This window comes from Prionailurus viverrinus, chromosome B4, assembly GCF_022837055.1.
Source record: "Prionailurus viverrinus isolate Anna chromosome B4, UM_Priviv_1.0, whole genome shotgun sequence".
Lineage (NCBI taxonomy): Eukaryota > Metazoa > Chordata > Mammalia > Carnivora > Felidae > Prionailurus > Prionailurus viverrinus.
In genome coordinates this window covers 113,843,087-113,866,355 of record NC_062567.1, presented here as the reverse complement: position 1 = coordinate 113,866,355, position 23,269 = coordinate 113,843,087, and the positions used below count along the sequence as shown (strand labels likewise).

General features: G+C 36.4%; 1 protein-coding gene across 9 annotated transcripts in view; it reads right to left on the bottom strand.

Annotated features, from left to right (window-relative positions):
• Positions 1 to 23,269, bottom strand: part of VEZT (vezatin, adherens junctions transmembrane protein) — a 65,679-nt gene that overhangs the window by 25,897 nt on the left and 16,513 nt on the right. For 4 of the 9 annotated variants that reach the window (XM_047867397.1, XM_047867399.1, XM_047867402.1 and 1 more), the window contains exons 2-5: positions 15,829 to 15,963; positions 10,698 to 10,784; positions 3,677 to 3,852; positions 976 to 1,251 (exon numbers count right to left, since the gene is read on the bottom strand). In XM_047867397.1, coding sequence (XP_047723353.1) covers positions 976 to 1,251; positions 3,677 to 3,852; positions 10,698 to 10,784; positions 15,829 to 15,963 — 674 coding nt within the window. Of the gene's footprint in view, positions 1 to 975; positions 1,252 to 3,676; positions 3,853 to 9,317; positions 9,422 to 10,697; positions 10,785 to 15,828; positions 15,964 to 23,269 lie in introns of those variants that run through there. The other 5 variants (XM_047867405.1, XM_047867406.1, XM_047867404.1 and 2 more) reach the window with 4 other exon arrangements.

Below are 23,269 nucleotides of genomic sequence, written 5' to 3'. Positions count from 1 at the left end.
CTGTCAGGACAGTTTAAGTGCTATTCTAGAGCACAGCAGAGTGAAGAACGAGATTACTACCCAAGGTTCTTCTGCTCTCCCTTTTCGTGATTTTGCAGATATAAGTAATTAAGAGTAATAAACATTCTTCATCATATACTTACTTTCTCCCACCTACAGACTGGAAAGGTTATGTAAGTTAAATAAATGATTAAACATACTACAGTACTACTGTCATTTGTTAGTGTTCAGCAGGCAGCCTAGCAGACTGGAAACAAGCTCTAGAGTCAGATGGAATGGACTTGAACGTTTGTTCTACCATATGTAATTGTATGCTTTTAGTTGTATACAGAATTACCTAGCAGAGTATTTGGACCATAATTCGTGCTCAATAAACATTAACCATCCTTTTAATAACAGAATAAAAATCCTATATATCCTATACCTTAATATTTAATTAAGACTGGACTACAGTGGAGAGTCTTTAAGTTCCTGTGGGAATGTGAATATTTGTTTGATATACTGAGAGTATCAGTGCCATAATATCTGCTAACATTTACCTAAAGAATATTATTAATGCATGGCAACATTTTTCAAAATGAATTCAAGTCAGATACATCTATCATTTAAACTGAGGAAAGAGAATGTCTGGCAGAGAGTAAAGGAAACAAACATTTGTTGGGTAATTTTGCATGCCAGCTTCAATATTAGGCTCTTTTTGTATATTAACTCATAAGAAATCACATAACACAAATAATTATGATTCTCTAAGCTCTTTGGTTTCTCAAAGTAGATAAGCAGAATCATACTACATATTAAATCTAGCATATAATGTATTCATTCCTTCACAGTTAACAGACTTTAATAAGTGCTAAAGAAAAAACTTACTTTTTTTCTGTAAATGCAACACAAAAATGAAAATAGGTAATAAATATTCTAATTTAACTATGTAGTAGAAAAGAATTATTTAAAAAATAAAATGAAATATGAACTCACAGTGTAAATCCTCTGGAAATGACTTCTGTTTCTTGAATGAGACGTAAAGCTTTTCTCACAAGGTTAGTAAAAGCTCGGCTATTTGTTGCCGTATCTTCTAAACGGCCAATGTATTTTTTTAGAGTTACTTGTAGTTTGGCTGTCCTCCAGAATCTCAAAGCTCTTATAATCAGATAAACAAACAGGATCACTCCCCATATCAGCCAGGAAGATACAATCCACCAAGTGGGAAGCATAATGAGCAAACTAATGAAGGCAAACAGCACTGAGACATCCCTATAACACAGAAACCAAGAAACATGATACCCATCAGATTAGAGAAGGATGTGTTACTTTAGTCCATAATTCAGGTTTACCAAAATAGACAAAATGCTAGTAGCTTCTTTGTAAACTATGACTTTAAAAAATAACATTTAAATAAGTAATGTGAAATAGTTTTTAAAAAATCTAGCAACTAAACAACGGTGTCTTAGGTATTAAAATCTAAGCTAATAAGTTTGTAAAGAACGTAAGAAACAGGTGTCCTCTGAAATGACTTTTTGTTTAAAGATAGGGACTCTTCTGGGGCGCCTGGGTGGCTCAGTTGGTTAAAGTGTCTGACTTTGCTCAGGTCATGATCTTGCGGTTCATGAGTTCAGGCCCCACATCGGGCTCTGTGCTGACAGCTCAGAGCCTGGGGCCTGCTTCAGATTCTGTCTCCCTCTCTCTCTGCCCCTCCCCTGCTCATGCTGTCTCTGTCTCAAAAATAAACGCTAAAAAAAAAAAAAAAAAAAAAAGATATGGACTCTTCTAACCTAAAAACCAAGTACAGAGTTTAAAATCCAATTTAAAAAAAAATTTTTTTAACGTTTATTTATTTTTGAGACAGAGAGAGACAGAGCATGAATGGGGGAGGGGCAGAGACAGAGGGAGACACAGAATCGGAAGCAGGCTCCAGGCTCTGAGCCATCAACCCAGAGCCGGACGCGGGGCTCGAACTCACGGACCGCGAGATCGTGACCTGAGCTGAAGTCGGACACTTAACCGACTGAGCCACCCAGGCGCCCCTAAAATCCAATTTTACAAATTTAAAAGTAAAAATAATTGTTACTAATTTTTAACATTAAAGTACATTTTAATATTAAGATAGTATCAGTTCTTTTCCCAAAAGTCAGACTTTAATTATTTGCACAGAAACAAATATCTCAAGAAAATATAAGCATTTTTCCAATCAGAAATAATATGTACTTGAGTAATTGTTTCAAGTTATCTAATACTCATCATCATAAATCTGGAATACACATACTGCAGCTGATAATCTGCACATACTTTGTACTTTTTCACTGCTTTAACTAAAGTAAAAGTATATATGAAACTTTTTAAATCTAGGCAAATTACAAGTATATAGACTAAAATACGTCTTTTAAGCAATGAAGGCTTTGATAAAAATGTAATAAGAAAGAGGTGAATATACGGAGATGTCTCTTAGGATGTCTAAAAAAACATCAATAATACTTAAAGACAGTTATAATCAAATTATAAAGAAAGTCACATGTAACAATGCTTCCTAATAAATATTTACCTGTTCTAATTTCCCTTGGAATCCTTTACTTTCAGGTGATATTGGTAACATCATAAAGCAAAATCTTATCCTATACTTTCATGCATGAATAATGAAGTCTAAAAGTATTTACAGGCCTCAGTGTTGCTTAATCACACCTGTGGCTAAAGCAAACTTAGAAGTTAAAGCTAGAAAATTCTTAAAACCCTTGGTTCCTTCTAGCAGCTCCTTGCATTCTTAGATTTGTAAAGGATAAGATGATGCTTTACTCCATCATGATGCTGAGTGCCTACAAATCTGGAAGACATACTTTGTTATCCCTTACAATATGAAGCATTTGTCAATATTGTAAGAAAGACACATCCAGAACACTGAGGCCCATGTTATGTAATCACCTATATAACTTGAATAGTTCAAGCAATGATTTTGTTCACTTAATAAACTCATACTTTAATAGTTCAGTTCTGTGTGTGTGTGTATATGTATACGTATGTATGTATGTATATATATATATATATACACGTATATACATATCATGTATATACACATATATGTATGTATATACATGTGTGTGTGTGTGTATATATATATATATATATATATATATATATATATATATATAAAGTCCCTTTTTGGTATTCATGGCCTGGGACTTCTGTATTAGACCCAAATACTTCAAGAAAAGTTTTAGGACTGAATTGTCAGTCTATATTTCCTACGGCTTCTCAGTCAACAAAGCAAGAATTGACTGTTTACCTCCACATCCCATTCTATTTTTGATGTCTCTACAATGTGTTTATGATATAATCTATTAATTTTAAAGAAACATAAAAGAGCGAGTGGCTAGGACTGCATGCACACATGTGTATAGGTGTATGGGTAAGAGAGATTCTTGGGGCACATGTTATGCCTGCTTGTTGGGTTATTAAACACAGAACTAATTAGATTGAATTAAAAATATGTAGTAATTGGATGTTTTTCCAGCTTCACCTTAAATAGTATTTATTTTAGAAAGGTACTTTTTTTTTAAACTTCTGGGTTATCATTAATTACAAATGTTAAAATGTATGGAATGTTTATAATTTACAATAGAGAGCATAGTGGATTTCCTTTGCTAATACTGTATATGAAAGCAAAGGATAGATGTTTTCTGGACAGTACCAAATATTAGGGGTTGCCAGGGAGCAAAGCGTTGGAAGGTGTCCATTTTCCTGTTGTTGAGGTTGCCCTGCAGACAGGATACTGGGATCAAGTAGCTCAATCAGCTCCACATCCTCTTGTAACAGGACTTCCTGTTGCAGGATGGTATGTAGTGAGTCGAGTCGGAATCCAATATCCTTGCCATTAAAAAACCCGAAGAGAGGCATTAATACACACATAATTTTGTATGAAATGCTAAGCTCCTAATGTACTAACAAAATTTAGGGGTACTACATATATTTTCAGTATAGCCTCCAAGAAGATACAACAGTCCAATCTATCTTTAGTATTATGTATATGGGGTTTCAGTTTCACTGTAAATGTGAAACAATAAAAATTGCAATGGACATTATTGAGCCACCAGATGTGAAATATAAATTTTTAATAAAGAAATGTGTAGTAACTACATATTAATAAGCCTGTCTAGTTAAGCCTAATTAATTAAATTGCTGGAACAGAGCATGGAAAGTATAATCCTGTAACATAAGATGTTGTCCCTGGATACTGTAACAATATAGCCAAAATGTAAGAATTACATCAGCAGGATCAAGGCCTTCTAAAAATGGACAAACACAACATTAAGGAATGTAATGCAAAACCTCGCTAATATGTGCATAGCACTTTATAGTTTACAAAATGCTTTCACATATACCAGCTCATTTATTCCTTCTTCTTTTCTTTCTATCCATCTATCAAGAAATATTATATATACCAGGCACCATGCTTGAGACCAAAGGCACAAAAAATGAACACAACATACAAGGTCTCTACTCTTAAAGAGTTCACAGTTTAATGAAGAGGACTGAAAAGGAAACAGTTACAATATAATGTGCAGAGAAGTGCAATAAGGTATACCTGGGATTATGAAAATGGCACAGAAGAACCAAAAGTTGTAATGAAGTCCGAGAAAGGAAAACAGGTGATGCCTGCCTGAGCTGAGTCTTAAACCATGAACAAGAACTGACCAGATGAAAGAGTTGGAAGACGGGGATGGGAAGAGCAAAAGCCTCTCTAAAACTGCAAGTTACTGCTTTTAGCTTTCCATACAATGCATGGTAAGAAGGTGAGAGATGAAGGGGTGCCTAGCTGGCCCGGTCAGAGGAGCGTGTAACTTGATCTTGGGGTTGTGAGTTCAAGCCCCAGGTTGAGTGTAGAGAGTACTTAAATAAATAAACTTCAAACAAACAAACAAACAAACAAACAAACAAACAAAATAAAACAAAAAGGGTGAGAGATGAAGTAGCAATGTTAAGAGTACATAGGTTAACTTTCACAGTAACCCTGTGATGTACATTTCATCCTCCTCTCCATTCTATAGAGGAGAAAACTGATGCCCAAAGAGATTAAGTAACTTCTAGAATTCTGATTTCAAATCCTAAGTCTTTGGTAGTCAATTATACTTTCCTACATATAGCCTGCTGTATGAGAAAATTTGAAGTTTTATTATTCATTACATGTAAGAACAGAATGATCCTATTTTAAGAAAAATAGAACTTTTACCGGATAAGGCCTTTAGCAGTTAAAGTAAAACCAATTAGGTCCAGGGTTTGAAGGCAATGGGTTTGCTCTTCTTAGCCAGTTAATCATTCCCACACAAGAGCCTACCCTGCCCTAGCTCCTCATAATGGGAACTTAATAGGAATGCAGTGATCCATATATCCAACTATGAGAGCATGTCCCTGATTGTGGGTTATGTATCACCACATACACTCCTTTTAGAGAAGGAGAAGAATATTTTTAATATTAGTCCCATATGGATATATTAATTAATTTTCTTTCTTTACATAAGCTCTATGTCCAATGTGGAGCTTGAACTCATGACCCCAAGATCAAGAGTCACATGCTCTACTGACTAAGCCGGCCAGGCACCCCTTTATTGATTTTCAGTTATATAAAACAAGAACATCTTGGAACGCTGGTCTGCCTTTAGCCTGGCATTATTTTTTTTTCACCATCTACTGACACACCTTGCATGTGCCTGTGTATCACTTTTGTTTCATATTTGAACCACTGTTTCTTCTCTCTTCTTTTTCTCTTTCCTCTCCTTTTCTTTTTTCTTCCTTTCTTTCTCTCTGGTTCGGGTTTTTTTTTTTTTTTTTTTGAGTTCTAGTTACCATACAATGCTACATTAGGTTTCAGGTGTACAACACAGTGATTTGACAACTCTATACATTATGCCATGCTCACCACAAATGCAGCTACCATCTGTCACCATACAGTGTTGTTACAGTTAGCATTGACTGAATTCCCTATGCTGTGTCTTTCACCCCTGTGACTTACTCATTCCATACTGGAAGCCTGAACCTCCCACTCCCCTTTGCTCATTCTGCCCATCCCTCCAACCCCCACCTGAGTCTTAAAGCAACCATGTTTGTTCTCTGTATTTATGGGTCTGTTTTTGTTTTGTTTCTTTTGGTTTTCAGATTCCACATATAAGTGAAATCATATGGTACTTATCTTTCTCTGTCTGACTTATTTCATTTAGCATAATACCCTGTAGGTCCATCCATGTTGTTGTACATGGCAAGATCTCATTCTTCTTTTTATGGCTGAGTAATATTCATTATCTATATATCTATATATCTATACATATATACGTATATGCATATCTATATCTATATAAATATATAATTTCTTCTTTATCCATTCATCTATTGATGGATGCTTAGGTTGCTTCCGTATCTTGGCTATTGTAAATAATGCAGCAATAAACATAGAGGTGCATTTATCTTTTTAAATTAGTGTTTTTGTTTTCTTTGCGTAAATAACCATTAGTGAAACTACTGGATTGTGTGGTATTTCTGTTTTTAATTTTTTGAGGAACTTTCATATTGTTTTTCACAGTGGCTACACCAATTTACATTCCCACCAACAGTACTGAAAGTTCTTTTTTCTCTACATCCTTGTCAACATTTGTTATTTCTTGTCTTTTTGATATCAGCCATTCTGACAGGTGTAAGGTGACATCTCATTATGGCTTTGATTTGCATTTCCCTGATGATTAGGGATGCTGCACATCTTTCCTTGTGTCTCTTCAGTCTTCTTAGAATCATGATTCTAAGCTTAGGAACCAATTAATTGACATTCCACCCCACTTTCACAAAGAAAAGAGCACAATTCACTTTATACTACTGTTAGGGAAGGGGTGGAAGCAAGGAGGGCAAAAGGAGGAGCATGGCAGCTTTTCAAGTAATCTTTGAAATAAATCCTCACACACTGGCCTTATTATCTGATTTGGATTCCACACACACACAGAGAGATATTAAAACATTAAGTATTAAATATCAAGTTTTTGCTATAAAAGCTTTAAATCCTACCTTTTATGAGACCTCAATGTACCTACATTTGGGTAAGTTTAAAGAAGCCTAACTGAAGGAAGGCTAAGGCTCAAAAAGAGAGGGAAAGCTATTAACACAGAATGGGAGCTTTCCCTCTTCATAGCCCCTTGTACAGATATGCTGCTTAATCAGGTACACTTTCTTTAACACCATCCTTAGCATCAGAACTGTTTGCAAAACTGGGATAATGTTTCCCCAAAACCATTGTGCTTTGAGGCAGTACTAGTAGCTTTAGGAATATGTGATTCAAGAATGTGACAAACTACCTGCAATTACCTATAAATACAAATGAACCTGAAAGGGACCAAGACACTCTAAATAATTAAAGCAGTATTATCTAGTGACTAGACTGTCTCTACAAAGGAAGAACTTGAACTATATTCTGATCACAATAGCTATAAAATTAAATCAGATTACACTGAGGAATTAAGTTTTTTCTTAAGGATAAATTATAAAATTGTATATTACTCTTTAATTATAAAAATGAGACTGCAGGGGCACCTGGGTGGCTCAGTTAAGTGTCCAACTTTGGCTCAGGCCATGATCTCATGGCTCATGAGTTCGAGCCCCACATCAGGCTCTGTGCTGACAGCTCAGAGCCTGAAGCCTCTTCAGATTCTGTGTCTCCCTCTCTCTCTGCCCCTCCCCTGCTCGTGCTCTGTCTCTCTTTCTCTCAAAAATAAATAAACATTAAAAAAAAGAGAACTGCAGAAAATAGGGAAACTGTTGCAATATGCCAATCAAACTAGTGGGAAAATAGACACCTGCTATATTAAGAAACATCTCACAACAGCCCTATTTGGACCAAGGTCCAAGTGTCAAACAAGCGAAGAAATTTAAAAGCTACTAATACTGATTGACTAGATATTAGATTATCATCTTTATGGTCGGATGCTCTGTGCTGTGGGGAAGTGCACTAGGTGAACTTTGGCTCACCCTTAACAAGTTTGAGTGCTGAGACCTAGTTAGTACCTAGGTTTATATCCTGGTTCCACATCTTAAGTTATTAACTTCTCTGCTCCAGTTTCCTCATCTGCAAAATGAGGTTAAGAATAGTACCTACTTCAATAGTACCTACTATGAAAATTAAATAAGTCAATATTTGTACAATATATAGTGTCTGATGCATAGTGAGTACTGGTGCAAATTAAGTACTATGTAAGTCTTAGCTGTTAATGTTGTTAGTACACACGAAATAATTAAAACATAATAAAGAAAAGCACCATAATACAATATATAAACTTAAAACATAGCAGATAATTGTTACCATGGTGTTGAAGAAAATAAGAGATCCAATAGACTGAAGTTTGCGGGAAAGGCCTTAAGGAAGAGCTAGGACTGCTTACTGAACAGACTACAGTAATAGAGGAAAAACGGAAAGGGTTCTACCATAGTATAATAGCACAAACACAGACATGCAGAACAGGTATGGAATAAAAGAAAAGGAAGACTGGGTTGGGTGATGAACAAATTGGTGGTTAAGGCTGGAAAGGTAGTTTGGGGCCAAATTTTGCAGACTCTTTGATGCTAACATGATGAACTGGACTTGATTCAATGGGCAATGGTGATATTTTAAGGATCTAAACAGGAAAATGTATGAGACGGTAACTCAGGAAGATTTCTGCCTGTATGGAATGAAAGGGTATGAGAAGCACAGCTAAAAAAGAATAGACAGATTTCTGTTTTTACCCCTAGGCATGGAGAAGGGAATTATGGATGTGTCAATATATTTCAACGATCTTCTATACTTTTTAATACATTGTTCTGTTTCATAGAGCTGATGAGGATCAAATGAGGTAACATGTGTGAAAGCACTTTACAGGCTAAAAAGTGCTTCAAAAGTACTAATACCATTACCGTTATAGTTGTTATAAATGAACTTTTTAAAAATCTTTAAGAAGTACTTTAATAAAAAGGAAAAGGTTCAGATATCATGGAGCAACTGTCAGTATTTTAATAAAAGGAAAAAGGGACTGGTTCAATATCTGTATAGCTAATAAAATTTTAAGTATGTCTGACAAAGGGAAGAGTCAAGCATCTCATGCTAGAAGCCAACGGGGTAATTCCTCGTTCCAGTACTATTAAATGATTTCTTTGGTAAGTACTTCCTACAGTTCTCTATAATGTAGGCACAAAAGGGATGCATACAGAAGTTGGCACTTAACAGTGAAACATGTGGCCAGTGACAAAGAACCAAGAATGAAAAGATCAGGACTATGCACACTATGATTAAACCACAGAAAAATGTATATGGATCCGTATACCTTACCACAATCCTAGTATCACTGAAGAATGAGGATGGCTCCACCTGGATAGAGATGATATTCTACGTAGGTGACAAGACACTTCATTGACCTTCTCAACATACCTACAAAGATGAAACCCTGAACAGAGAACTTGCCCATTTGGATTGCTAAAAAAGTAATTTTAGTCAGTCAAGGCATAATAACACTCAAGCCAGTGAGGTACTATGTTATAATGAAGAACCTGGGCTTGGAAACAGGAGACCTGAATTCAAATTCTAACTCTATCAATTTCTAGCTGAACATTCTTGAACAACTCACTAAGTATTCTTAAACCAAACTGAACTATCTGAATCTCAGACATTTGGAAATCTTACCACTTCCAAATGGCAAAATGCACTAAACTTTACAGTATTTGAAGTAGTAAATCAAAATGTGAAAGCACTTTGTAAACATCTCCTTACAAATGGTAATTTACAAGGATGATAATTATCATCTTAAGGTCACAGGCCAGCAGAAGATCCTGAAATCTGCCTACCCATACTTGATCGGTCCTTAGAAGAGCCATGAGAACTTCGTTACTTCAATTTTTTAGCTATACTACCTGGATTTTGCCTTGCTTAAGATGTACAAAGTTGAAGCATTCCCTCTTGGGTGGGGGGGTGTCACAGGTCAAATACCAGATATACTACAGCAGAGAGCAGGAAAAAAAAAAAGCAAGCCTCACAGGAATCAGAGAGACTCTCAATGGTCACAATTCTAAGTCTCTGGGAAATTCTGTGATTATTGGTCTTGGGAGACTAAAGTTTACATATTAAGTTGTCAGGGAATGATAGATTAATGATAAATAAATTAGGGGGGAACCACTTTGATTTTGCCCAAACTCTAATCATAGACTATGGGATAAAGTTACAGACAGTCAATAAGAAAAAAAAAAAAAAAAGAAAAGAAAAGAAAAAAAGGATACAGTCAAGCTCCTAATGAAAAAAAAGAAGGTCCCACTAATTGATACACTCTCTTCCTTAATGAGAGGAATATTTGTCAATGGAGGAAGATGGCAGCAGGAAATTAGTAATCTAACAAATAAGGTTTCAATAACAACTAGAATATTCTATTCTAAATGGCTAATAACCTCTTAGAAGAGCTATGAAATAATACTAAATTAAGTCCAAATTCAAGATCCACAGTTACTGAAGAATTTCTTTTTTTTTTTTTTTAGGTGATACAAACAAACTTTATTTAAACACTTTATGAAGCAGGCAGTCTCCTTTCAGAGAACTTCTCAGAATTTAGAATCAATCACTGCCCAAATCAGTAGCAAAACAAATTCTGATTCATTGTATTGTCATTAACAAACTGGAGTCCTGAAAACTGACTAAGAGAAATAGAGCAAACACTTACCAACTTGTGAAGTAAGTCATCTTTCTTATTGTACTGAGAAAAAATCCAACTTTTGATGGTTTCAGCCACTTTTAACAGGATGCTTCGCTGAAGGAGATTAATGAGATTGTACAGGACACATTAAACCACACCCACACAGAGGAAAAACTGCAAATAACTTACTTCTAATTAACCAAAATTTTTATTAGAAAAAGGGAGGAAAAAAATCATCTTGGTTATATCCTTTGTCAGTATGTCTCAGGCTCCTTAATAGTTCCCAGATTTACTTGCACATCAGAATCACCTAGAGATTTTAGTTAGAAACATATTCTTGGGTCCCCAAACCAAAGGTTCAGATTCATTAGGTTTGGATGAGACCTGAAAAGCAGATTTAAAAAAAAAAATTCTTATTTATTCATTTATTTGAAAAATTTTAATGTTTATTTAATTTTGAGAGAGAGACAGAGAGTGAGCAAAGGGGGAGAGGGAAGGCAGACAACAAGGGAGACACGGAATCTGAAGCAGGCTCCAGGCTCTGAGCCGTCAGCACAGAGCCAGACATGGGGCTCGAACCCACAAACTGCAAGATTGTGACCTGAGCCAAAGTCAGATGCTTAACCAACTGAGCCATCTAGGTGCCCTGAACAGCAGATTTTTAAAAGAGCACTCGGAAGTTATCCTGATGCAGCTCATTTGTCTTCGGTACCCTACATACTATCTATGTCAAGATGACAGTATATATTTTAATGAAAACCACAGGGTGTTCCAAGTTCTCAAATACTAAGAACATTTTCATTACACAATGCTAAGGCATAAAGATATTTTAATCAACTTTAGAAAAAGTGTCTCATACTGAAATAATTTTTATTATTGAACCAACCAAAAATTCAATTTACCTTAATGTTAATAGCCTATTATCTGAGTAAATGCAGTTTACATTCATTGAGTGATTACTATATCCTGAGTACTAAAAAAGGGTCATAGGAACAAAGATAAATACATATAACTGCTATTTTCAAAAACTTAGAAGAGAAAGTAAATAATTACAAATCAATGTAAAGTCTCAGAAAGTGTGGGAAAAGATGTCAATAGGTGTTAACACTGACGCTATACCCTAACAGATGAGCAGAAATTTTAACAAAGGAGGGAGAACATTCTGGGCAAGGGAACAGAATGAGTAAAGGGGAAAGCCATGTCATGTAACCCCCTTGCCATGGTCATGGTGGCATAGTCTGGGCTATGACCCAAGGGAAGAAGGGAATAGTAATGAACACTGAGAGGGTTTTTAAAGAACTTTGGTCTTATATGCCATAATAGTTTAGACTTTATACTGTAGGCTATGAGGAGCACCTTGCATAAGATTTTTATGCAAGGATATGAAACAATAAATATCAGCATTTTAGAAAAATAACTGGCTACAGCACAGAGATGGTACTAGCAGGAAATAATTGTAGCCAAGAAGTATCATTAGAAGGATATTTAATAGTCCAGCTAAACAATGATAAAGGCCTAAAGCAGGGTAACAAAAAATGGTAGTGAATAAGGGTTGTATTTTAGAGACATAAGAAGTTGACTTATCATTTAAGTGACCAAATTAATGTGGGAGTGATAGGAAACTTAAGATAACAGAGAGTGGTAATTTGGGAATATGGAAAGAATATTGTTTGTTTTGGGAGTGCTGAGTTGAAAAAAGTTCTGTTTTACATATTCTGAATCTGAGTTTCCTGGGGTATAGGGCAGGTGAAAATGTTTGACAAGCATCCAGAACTGAGAGAAGACAGAATGCATATAAGTGGCCAATGAGGGCAAGAAAGTACATGAGATCACTCAGAGAAACAGGTCAAGCAAAGAGGCCTGATGCTCAAAGTTTATGGGAGGAACGTTTAAGAATAATCACAGGAAAAGAAACTAGAAAAATATACAGAGAATAAATATTCACAGTGAGAATCCCAATACAGCTACTCAGTACTTAACAATAACATTAAAAAATAGAAGTGAAAAAAGGGTGATTAATCCTAAATATAGCTTCATCACCATCTCATATAATAATAAAAAATCTGCTTTCAAAAGAAAATAATCGGTACTTCACTGCTTGAACAGAACTTTGGGGGCAATTCTAAAAATATATCCCCTGAGAAGGAACTAAGTAATACAACAAATCTTTCTAAAATTCAGCTGCCCCAGATTTAGAAAAACTCCATTTTAGAAAAATTTAGCTCATACAATTGAAATGTGTAATATGAAGGCTAAAGGAACTTTCTGGACATGTAATTTTTTTTAAATGTTTATTTTTGAGAGAGAGAGAGAGAGGGAGAGAGACAGAGCACAAGCAGGGGAGGGACAGAGAGAGAGGAAGACACAGAATCCCAAACAGGCTCCAGTATCCAAAGCCAGCTCCAGGCTCTGAGCTGTCAGCACAGAGCCCGATGAGGCGCTTGAACCCACAAGCTGTGACCTGAGCCAAAGTCGGACACTTAACCGACTGAGCCACCCAGGTGCCCCAACCTGTGGTAATTTTGAAACACATTCTCTGGCTATGCTTTTTACTGGTCCTTAATTTCTGAGGGATGAAATTTTCAACTCTCATTTTATTTATTTATAAGTTAATAATAACATTTCTATATGTAAAAATACCTATCGTAAATGAAAAGGATTAAAACCTATAAAACCCAAGTTTTTGCGTAACAACAAAAAAACGCCAATGCCCATAACCTGGCTAAGACTATCCCTTGGCCCATTTTTTGTCTTTTGTGGCCAAGTAATCTCAAATCCAAGTCTTAATCTATAAATAACCTGTTAGTGTATCCTTAGGTTTTGCTTTCAAAATTCTTCCCAGGAACATCCACATTTGAAAGGGTCAGGGAGAAGAAAGGGTTTAAGTGCAGAGGAATAGCAAACTGGTTCTGATCTGTGTGAGCTCTAACTCCCTAACTCCCACCCTGTAAGTGTCAGTCAAAAAAACATTTCTCCAGTATTCATTCTGCTCTGGCAAATGGGACCAGCTTGGTTATCTCACATTGTAGGGATTTTTCTAAGAACAGGAGAAAAGATACTTCTCTCTCTATCACCACAGAGTAAATAACTAATTGAAAACTTTAAAAGCCTCCTCCCCAAAATAATGATGTCTTGTAATAAAACAATGATTAAACTAGAATGTTTAGGAAATGAGGTAATCTGGGTTTTTTTCCTATTAAATTAGAATTCCTTTTGTTAAAACTGAAATGTACTGGCATATCTTCTTATTTTAATAAATATGGCTAATAGAACATAAATGAATCTACTAAATGCATTTTACAGAACATAATTGATGGTAATGGAGATTCTTTTTAGTATCTTAGCCTCACAATGTTGTAGTCAACTGAGATATTTATTGTATAAAAAGATACTGTGCAGGGGCACCTGGGTGGCTCAGTTGGTTAAGCATCTGACTCTTGATTTTGGCTCAGGTCATGATCTCATGGTTCATGAGATCGAGCCCCATGTAGTGCTCTGTGCATACAATGCAGAGCCTGCTTGGGATTCTCTCCTCCCTCTTTTTCTGCCCCTTCACCACCCACACTCTCTTTTGCAAAATAAATTAATAAATAAACATTAAAAAAAAAGATACATCAGAAAAAAAAGGGCATCAGAAATTGAGGTAAATATACCCACTCCATCATATACCCTTGAAACTGTTTGTGAAATATGTTATCAATTTGCTTTCTTATAACTTGTGCTCTCCTTTATTTTTTTTTATTTTTCTTCCTTTTTTTTAATATGTAATTTATTGTCAAATTGGTCTCCATACAACACCCAGTGCTCATCCCAACAGGTGCCCTCCTCAATACCCATCACCCACCCTCCCCTCCCTCCCACCCCCCATCAACCCTCAGTTTGTTCTCAGTATTTAAGAGTCTCTTATGGTTTGCCTCCCTCTCTGTAGCTTTTTTTTCCCCCTACCCCTTCCCCTGGTCTTCCATTGAGTTTCTCAGGATCCACAAATGAGTGAAAACATATGGTATCTGTCTTTCTCTGCCTGACTTATTTCACTTAGCATAACACTTTCTAGTTCCATCCATGTTGCTACAAATGGCCAGATTTCATTCTTTCTCATTGCCAACTAGTATTCCATTGTATATATAAACCACATCTTCTTAATCCATTTGTCAGTTGATGGTCATTTAGGCTCTTTCCATAATTTGGCTATTGTTGAAAGTGCTGCTATGAACATTGGGGTACAAGTGCCCCTATGCATCAAGCACTCGTGTATCCCTTGGGTAAATTCCTAGCAGTGCTATTGCTGGGTCATAGGGTAGATCTATTTTTAATTTTTTGAGGAACCTCCACACTGTTTTCCAGAGCGGCTGCACCAGTTTGCATTCCCACCAACAGTGCAAGAGGGTTCCCGTTGCTCCACATCCTTGCCAGCATCTATAGTCTCTTGATTTGTTCATTTTAGCCACTCTGACTGGCGTGAGGTGGTACCTCAGTGTGGTTTTGATTTGTATTTCCCTGATTAGGAGTGACGTTAATTGTGCTCTCTTTTAAAAAATATGAAAAGAAAAAAATTTCAATTAATATGAGTCTTACTGGTTGAATTCTTATTAAGGCTTTAGTATATTTTTCTGGTTCCCTCTGAACAACTTCAATATTTGAATAAACAATATATTTTAATCTTCAACCATATTAATTTCCATTTATTATAGAAGTTACTGAGATAGTCCAAAACAGCAAGGATTTATGTTTATCTAAACAGTTTTGTACTACTGATGAAATAAAACATAATATCTTTTTTTTTAAGAATTTTTTTTTTCAACGTTTATTTATTTTTGGGACAGAGAGAGACAGAGCATGAACGGGGGAGGGGCAGAGAGAGAGGGAGACAGAATCGGGAACAGGATCCAGGCTCCGAGCCATCAGCCCAGAGCCTGATGCGGGGCTCGAACTCACGGACCGCGAGATCATGACCTGGCTGAAGTCGGACGCTTAACCGACTGCGCCACCCAGGCGCCCCTAAAACATAATATCTTAAACCAGTGTTGAAGAAGACATGGAGGTACTTATGTGGGTTTTTTTTGTTTTGTTTTTGCAAGGGTAAAGGTAAAGGCACTTTGAATAATTAGTGAGGTGAAGAACAAGAGATTAATCAGAGAGAATGAGCGTGATTTCTTACTTTTGGCAGGGCTCTTGCAGGAGGCTTTTGTTGTCCCTCTGTCACTGTGCTTTTTTCTGGTTTTGGTGACAGAGAAGAGCATATTTCAAAGTCTGTATGTCCCAGATCCTGTAAGTACTGGTAAAGTGGAGAATTCTGAAAAAGACATATGAAATAAAGCAAATTTCAAGATCACTGCTATTTAAAAAGCTTAGAGGTGAAATTCAATAGGAAACTCACTATCATGACCAGTATGCCCCAATTCTTTAAGGCTTCATCTATTAAAAAGTGAATTATCTGTTACAATGCCATTTAACATTAAAAAAAAAAAAAATCAACAATTCAACAGAGGGACCCAAAAAAGGAAAAACTCTAAACACAGATTTTTCTGAGTGGGTACCAGCAAGAAAAAATGGATTTAGGAATATAAATAGATTTGTAAAGCAATTTCTTTGCCCAAATATTTGTAGTATTAGAGTAGATTACTTCAAAATAGCCAAGCCTGACTATAGATAGCTCCTAAGAGGGCCTACAATGAAAAGTAGTTACTACTTGAAGCTAAGATTTAAGCAATGATTATACTACATTAATTATAATTTTATACTATCATATTCACTAATTCATTCAAGCAAAAGTATGTATGACCTACCATACATCTGCCACTGTAAACAATCTTAAAACTCCAAGAAAATTACCTAAAATAAGCTGTATTTCACATACAACCATAAGGCAAACAAGAGATTCTGTGGCTAATAAAAGCATTAGAACATGGTGGTTAAGAACACAAACTCTGGAGCCAGACTACGGTTCAAATCCCAACTGTGCCTCTTATTGGTTGAATATCCTATGACAGTTTAAATTCTTCGCTTCAGCTGTCTCATCTTAAAATAGGAATAATAATTACACCTTGTTCATAGGGTCCTTTCAAGGACTAAATACATACAAGGCACTTAGAACAGTACCTGGTCCATAGTAATCACTCAAATTACACTTCAACTATATATAAGCCAGGTGGAAAGAGCACAGGCTTTGGAACAGACAAAACAAAAAAACAAACAAACAAAATTACTCCAATCATCAGATGCATCAGCATCACTGTTGGATGAAAATACATGGCACAATTCTTTCTGGATAAATAGCAAGCTTTAATTTTAACTTTGTCTTCTCTAAAGCACAAAGTTGGTGACATGTTTAAAAATAAACCCTGATTCCATTCAACAAAAATATTTAATACTTTAAAAAAGACCTTACATTAGGTAGTAGAGATAAAATAACAACCACCATGAAAGCAATAGTAAACAGCAACACAGCTAATGTAGTATCATGTGGCAAAAGCTTAACTAAACATTCCACTTGCATCATTTCACTTAAGGTTCACAACAAACTTTAAAAAGTATTATGATCATTGTTATTGTTAATACCTATTTCATAAATGAGGAAACAGACTCACTCTGTTAGATACAGAAAGCAGGATAAGTCTGATTCCAAAGCCAACACTCTGAAATATTATACTATACTATCTAAAATAATAAACAGTCCCTCCTATGTTTAGAGAGAAAGACACCAGGGAAACTTCCTTATAATTTAGCATAGAAATATCAAGCAAATTAATAATTGCAGAATTGTATTGGATACTACGGAAACAGAAGAGGCAGTTAAGTGAGACCAATATTTCTAGGGAATATATCCTTGAGTTTGGGAAAATGAGGCAGAGTGGGAATTTGCTTGTACTGGTAGCAATTTGCTGGGTATCAATTTGCCAGAATAGAAGATAAGTAAAATGCCTCCTTTTAAAGCTACATTTAATACTCTTTTGAAAAAAAAATACACAAAAAATTATAATAAAAGGAGGGATATGTTCTTATCTCTCTACCAGACTTAAAACCTTTGGTGGCACAAACGGTTAATCTTAACATCACCCGTAATGTATCTTCAAATATTGCCTTGATCTTCAAATATCGCCTTGAATTACTCAAATATTTTCAAAATGAGTTGTGAACCCCACCCTGCTCTGTCCCCATAGTGGCAAAAGAACAAGAATGCTTGTTCGGTTGGGCTGACCTTTCGAAAAGTTTACATACTTAAAAAAAAAAAACAACACACAACACAACTTGTTTTTAAGGCAGAACTCTTTCTTCAAGTGAACTCCCCTGGGGGAAGAACAATAAATAAGATGGATCAAAGCAGAGTTACTCTAATTCCAGGGTCATCAAAGTTTTCCTGTAAAAGGCCAGACAGTAAATATTTCACACTTTGCAGACCATATGGTCTCTATCGTAACTAATCAGTTCTGCTGCTGTGGTGCAAAAGCAGCCACAGCACTACATAAAACAATGAGTGTGGTTATGCTCCAATAAAACTTTATTTATGGAAATACTGACCTTCTTATAATTTTCATATGTCACAAAATATCATTCTTTTGATACTTCCCCTGACCATTTAAAAACGTGAAGTCCACTCTTGGTTCACCAGCCACAGAAAATCAGGCAGGAGCAGAGGACAAATCTGCCCCAAAAGCATTAGTTTGCTGACCCCAGTTTTAATTAAAGGCTCAGTCAAGACCTTGAGGCACACTCTGATTGCTAACTGTTCTCTGGCAACAGGCTTCAGGGTGGGGATGGGGGCTAAATTTCTTTTCATTCAAATTCTAATACCTTTCTTACTCCACACTTAGCTGATGAGTGTCAGCACTGACCCCAAAGTCCCTTCCTTTTCCAGTTCATATCACAGCTCACACAATAACAAAACGGAAAATTTTAAAAGTAATTAAATAGAAGAGAAACAATGAATACTTTGTTCTCCATACGTGTTCTGCACATCAACTTAAAGCATATGTACTCAGTTGGAAACACCATAATCTGGAACACTTGCTATTTCACTTTTTGCAAAATAGCAGCATTAATCATGTACCTTGAATAATACCAATAACGTCCAGAGGTGTCATTTGATACAGTAATTCTGTCAGTACCTCATTCTGCCTTTTCTAGCAATGTAAAACTTTTCGTTAACTTTTTGGTTGGTTTCACAACGTTCTTATCAAAGGTGTGACATCCATTTATATGAGCTATGGCAACTATGAATGATGCTGTAGTAATTCTGGTTTCTTCCCCATCTCTAGTGACAGAATTCATCACTTTCACCCTAGAAAGCACTGTTTTACAGTTCTGGAAAATTTTGGCCTGCCAAGACTATCACTGTGCCTTGTTTCATGGCTTTGTGTAACTAGTTAGACAAAATTTCAGAGTAGACAATCTTTGGAGACTACGGATGAAGGTACCGCAGGTCTGATAGAATATAATTCCAGGCACCATTGTATGTCTTATTTACACTTTACTTTTTTAGACTGCTATTACAAATCAGACCATTTCTAAACATATAAACTCAGACTGTATGTACTCTAAAGCTCTTATTCATAATGTTTATTTTAGTATTCTGAGTTGCATCCTTAGTTTTGTTGTTTTATTTCTATTTTTATGCTTCCATTGCTTTAGAGCCAAAATAAAATTTAGTATTTAACCAATGGTAACACACAAATGAAAAACAAAGATCCCCTGGTTAACAAACTCAACATTAACTAAGATGAACCGACCAAATTAGACCTCATAGCACAACTGAGCAAATTTTAAGAGTGCAAAGCGATTGTTGGTAAAATTATTATTTTATTAATTTAAAAAAAGTGTTTGGGGGCTAAAATTACCATCACGTTTTCTCTGAAACTGCCAAGTAACCTGTGTACTATTTGACAGATCTCAGAAAACCAGATCATGACTAGCGGTTCACAGATTTTTTTGGGTCTCAAAACCTCTTTAGGATCTTAAAAATTATTGAGAGCCCCAAAGAGTTTTTGTGGATGTCCAACAACATTTATCATATTAGAAATTAAAACTAAAAAAATTAAAATATTTATTAATTTACTTAAGAGAACAGTAAACCCATTACAATATTAATGTAAATAATGCAATTTTTAATGAGAACACTATTTCTCCAAAATGAAAAAGAAAGGTATTGAGCAAGATGGATTGTTTTACATTTTTGCAAACCTCCTTACTACCTGGCTTAACAGGAGAGAGCTGGATTCTTTTTTTTCTTTGAAATGTGTATTTATTTATTTTGAGAGAGAGCACGTGAGCACAAGCTGGGGAGGGGCAGAGACAGAGAGGGAGACAGAGAATTCCAGTAGGCTCTGCACTAATAGCTACACAGGGCTCAATCACTTGTACCATGAGATAATGACCTGAGCCAAAAACAAGAGTTAAACGTTTTCTGTTTTTTTTTTAATTTTTTTTTCAACGTTTTTATTTATTTTTGGTACAGAGAGAGATAGAGCATAAACGGGGGAGGGGCAGAGAGAGAGGGAGACACAGAATCGGAAACAGGCTCCAGGCTCCGAGCCATCAGCCCAGAGCCTGAAGCAGGGCTCGAACTCACGGACCGCGAGATCATGACCCGGCTGAAGTCGGACGCTTAACCGACTGCGCCACCCAGGAGCCCCAAGAGTTAAACGTTTAACTGACTGAGCCACCCAAGCACCCCTAGAAAGGGAATATTTTTTAAGTCTTTTCTGACAATTGTATTACCAAAGAATACCCATAACAAAACTCAACAAGTGATAGTTTAGAAAAGGTTGATTTTAATGTGGAATATGAAACCATATAGATAAGCTTTTTCTACCCTATGCACGAGTGAGAAGTGAAAAAAGCAAATGGGGTTGCCTGCGTAGCTCAGTTGGTTAAGCTATCAACTCTTGGTTTTGGCTCAGGTCATGATTTCGTGGTTTGGAGATCAAGCCCTACATCATGGTCCATGCGGCTGGTGCAGAGCCTGCTTGGGATTCTCTCCTTCTCTGCCCCTCCTCTGCTTGCTCTTGGTCTCTCTCTCTCTCTCTCTCAAAATACATTTTAATAAAACTTGAAAAAAAAGAAAGAAAAAGGCAAATATGTTAGTTATTAAAATGTGACGGCCTAATATATAAAATAATGTATTTCTTCTTTTACGACAAGATCAGGCTCCATGTTGCAACAGCCCTAATCACTGTATTTGTAGGTTGGGGTATTAAATTTATAAACGAATACATAGAAATTTCTATGCTTCATATGGTAAATATTATTATAGGTTCATGGCAGCCTCAAAAAGGGACTTCTTTTTTGAAATTTTTTTTTTCAACGTTTATTTATTTTTGGGACAGAGAGAGACAGAGCATGAATGGGGGAGGGGCAGAGAGAGAGGGAGACACAGAATCGGAAACAGGCTCCAGGCTCTGAGCCGTCAGCCCAGAGCCCTACGCGGGGCTCGAACTCCCGGACCGCGAGATCGTGACCTGGCTGAAGTCGGACGCTTAACCGACTGCGCCACCCAGGCGCCCCAGGGACTTCTTTTTTGTAGAGGGCAAGGTAGAGTAGGTGATGATAGGTAATTTTTGGTTATAACTTTTTTCCTTGGTTCAAGCAAAATAGAACCATAAATATTTCAGTTAAGGTGTTTTCTTGTAAAAAGTTATTAGCACCGGACTCAAACTATAATTCTGTAGTATTGTAGAATGATAGTGTTGCCAAAAGAAATACGAGAAACCTCAGACACAGCATGTGGGAGCTTCTCCTCAGGAAATCCTTGTGGTTCACTATTCCTGTAAATTTTAGCCTGACAGAAAACACACATCATAGCACCAGAAAGAATTTTGCTAAATGAAAGACAGCCAAGAGTCTCTGGTTGTGCTAAGATTGTTGTGATGGCTGAAACCTATTTTTGTAAGAAAAATAAACAAAAATAGACAGGAAACCCCAACATTTTTGCTGAACAAGCACTTCAAGAAAATGACTCATTTAAGTCCATGACTACCTGCACTTCATGCCCACCCACATATTAAAGATATCAGATCCCACACTGATGGATATATAAAGCTTGAACCACCCATTTAATGCATTGTTTGCTTTCTGCATGATTTGTGGTGCATTCTGCACAAGTGCCAGTACCATTATTGCTGGTTTGCATTTAAAAAGGAAGATAAACTAGTGCAGAAATTGAGGTGATGGGTAAAATACTTTTATTATTAGGTTCTCTCTTCTGAACTGCTTTAAACACTTACAGAGAGAATACGTTGTAACCTTCCAGGTTCTAGGCCAGAGTAGGAATAGTCAACCTGGCAACAATAGCAAAATTAGGCAACTCATTCATTAATAAATACTAATGGAACATTTTCTATGTGCCAAGCAATATCTAGGCATAGGGAAGAAAACAAAACAAAACAGGTGAGGTCCTTGCTAAAAAGCTTCCTTCTATGCTACTTCTGATAAGACCACTGCTTTCAACTACCAAAGAAAATACTGAGTGTTTTGATACTTTCCAGATAGGCTGCCATGTTTCAGGAAAATCCTCTCTTGGTCCCAGCTTCCTTAAGTACAAAATAAGAATGCTATTTTCTTAAACTTGCTCAAGTGGTAAAACAAAATTCATCAGGGCGCTTGGGTGGCTCAGGCCCAGTCGGTGAAGCATTAAGCTCAGGTCATGATCTCGCAGTTCTTGGGTTTGAAGCCCCGCGTTGGGCTCTGTGCTGACAGCTCAGAGCCTAAAGCCTACTTCGGATTCTGTGTCTCCTTCTCTCTCTGCCCCTCTCCTGCTCATACTCTGTCTCTCTTAAAAAGAAATAAACATTGTTAAAAAAAAACAAAAAACAAAAAAAACCCCATGATGTTCTGTGAGAAACAAGACAAAAAAGTGGTATGTTAAAATATTATAATTTTATGCTAAACCAAATGCCATCTTATCCTATGCAATCAGCCAATGCCAGAATACAGAAATTCTACATATCAAATTACTCAGTTTCTTCAACAAATGAGCCATATAATAAAGGAAGTGGAGGACTCAAGACTAAAGGGACATCCAAATATCACCCAAATGTCATATATGAGTTTTGCCTACATCCTGGTTTGAACAACTATAAAAAGACATTTTTTAGATACTCGAGGAAATCCCAATGCAGGCTAGATATTAGGTGATACTGTAATCTAACTAAACGTGAGTTTGCTCCTTGATGAGTCACATATAGAACTACAACAGGTAAGTTGTCACACAAAGGAAACTTTATTTGCAGCAAATAAGGACAGCATGGGGAATAACTTCCAAAGCCTGACTCCCTGAGCAAGGGTGAATGGGTTTCTTTTATTAAGGATTACAATGAATATTTAGATAGGGGAGCCTTGTCATCACTTAGAGGCAAGCATCAAGTGGCACATGCATCCTAAGGAAGCATGCCTTTACATGTACCCTAGGTTATGTAAATGAGGCTGTGCTTCTCCTTGGGCAGAGATTTTGTCATTACAATGAGGTAAAGGTAACTGACAGTCACTCTATGGGTCACTCCATCCATGGTCCACCTGCATAGGCATGAGTTGGGGGTTCAATTCAAACTGGTCTAGGTGGTCTGGGCTGGCTAGAATTGTTTGTCCAGGCAGTCCTTATTGCTTAA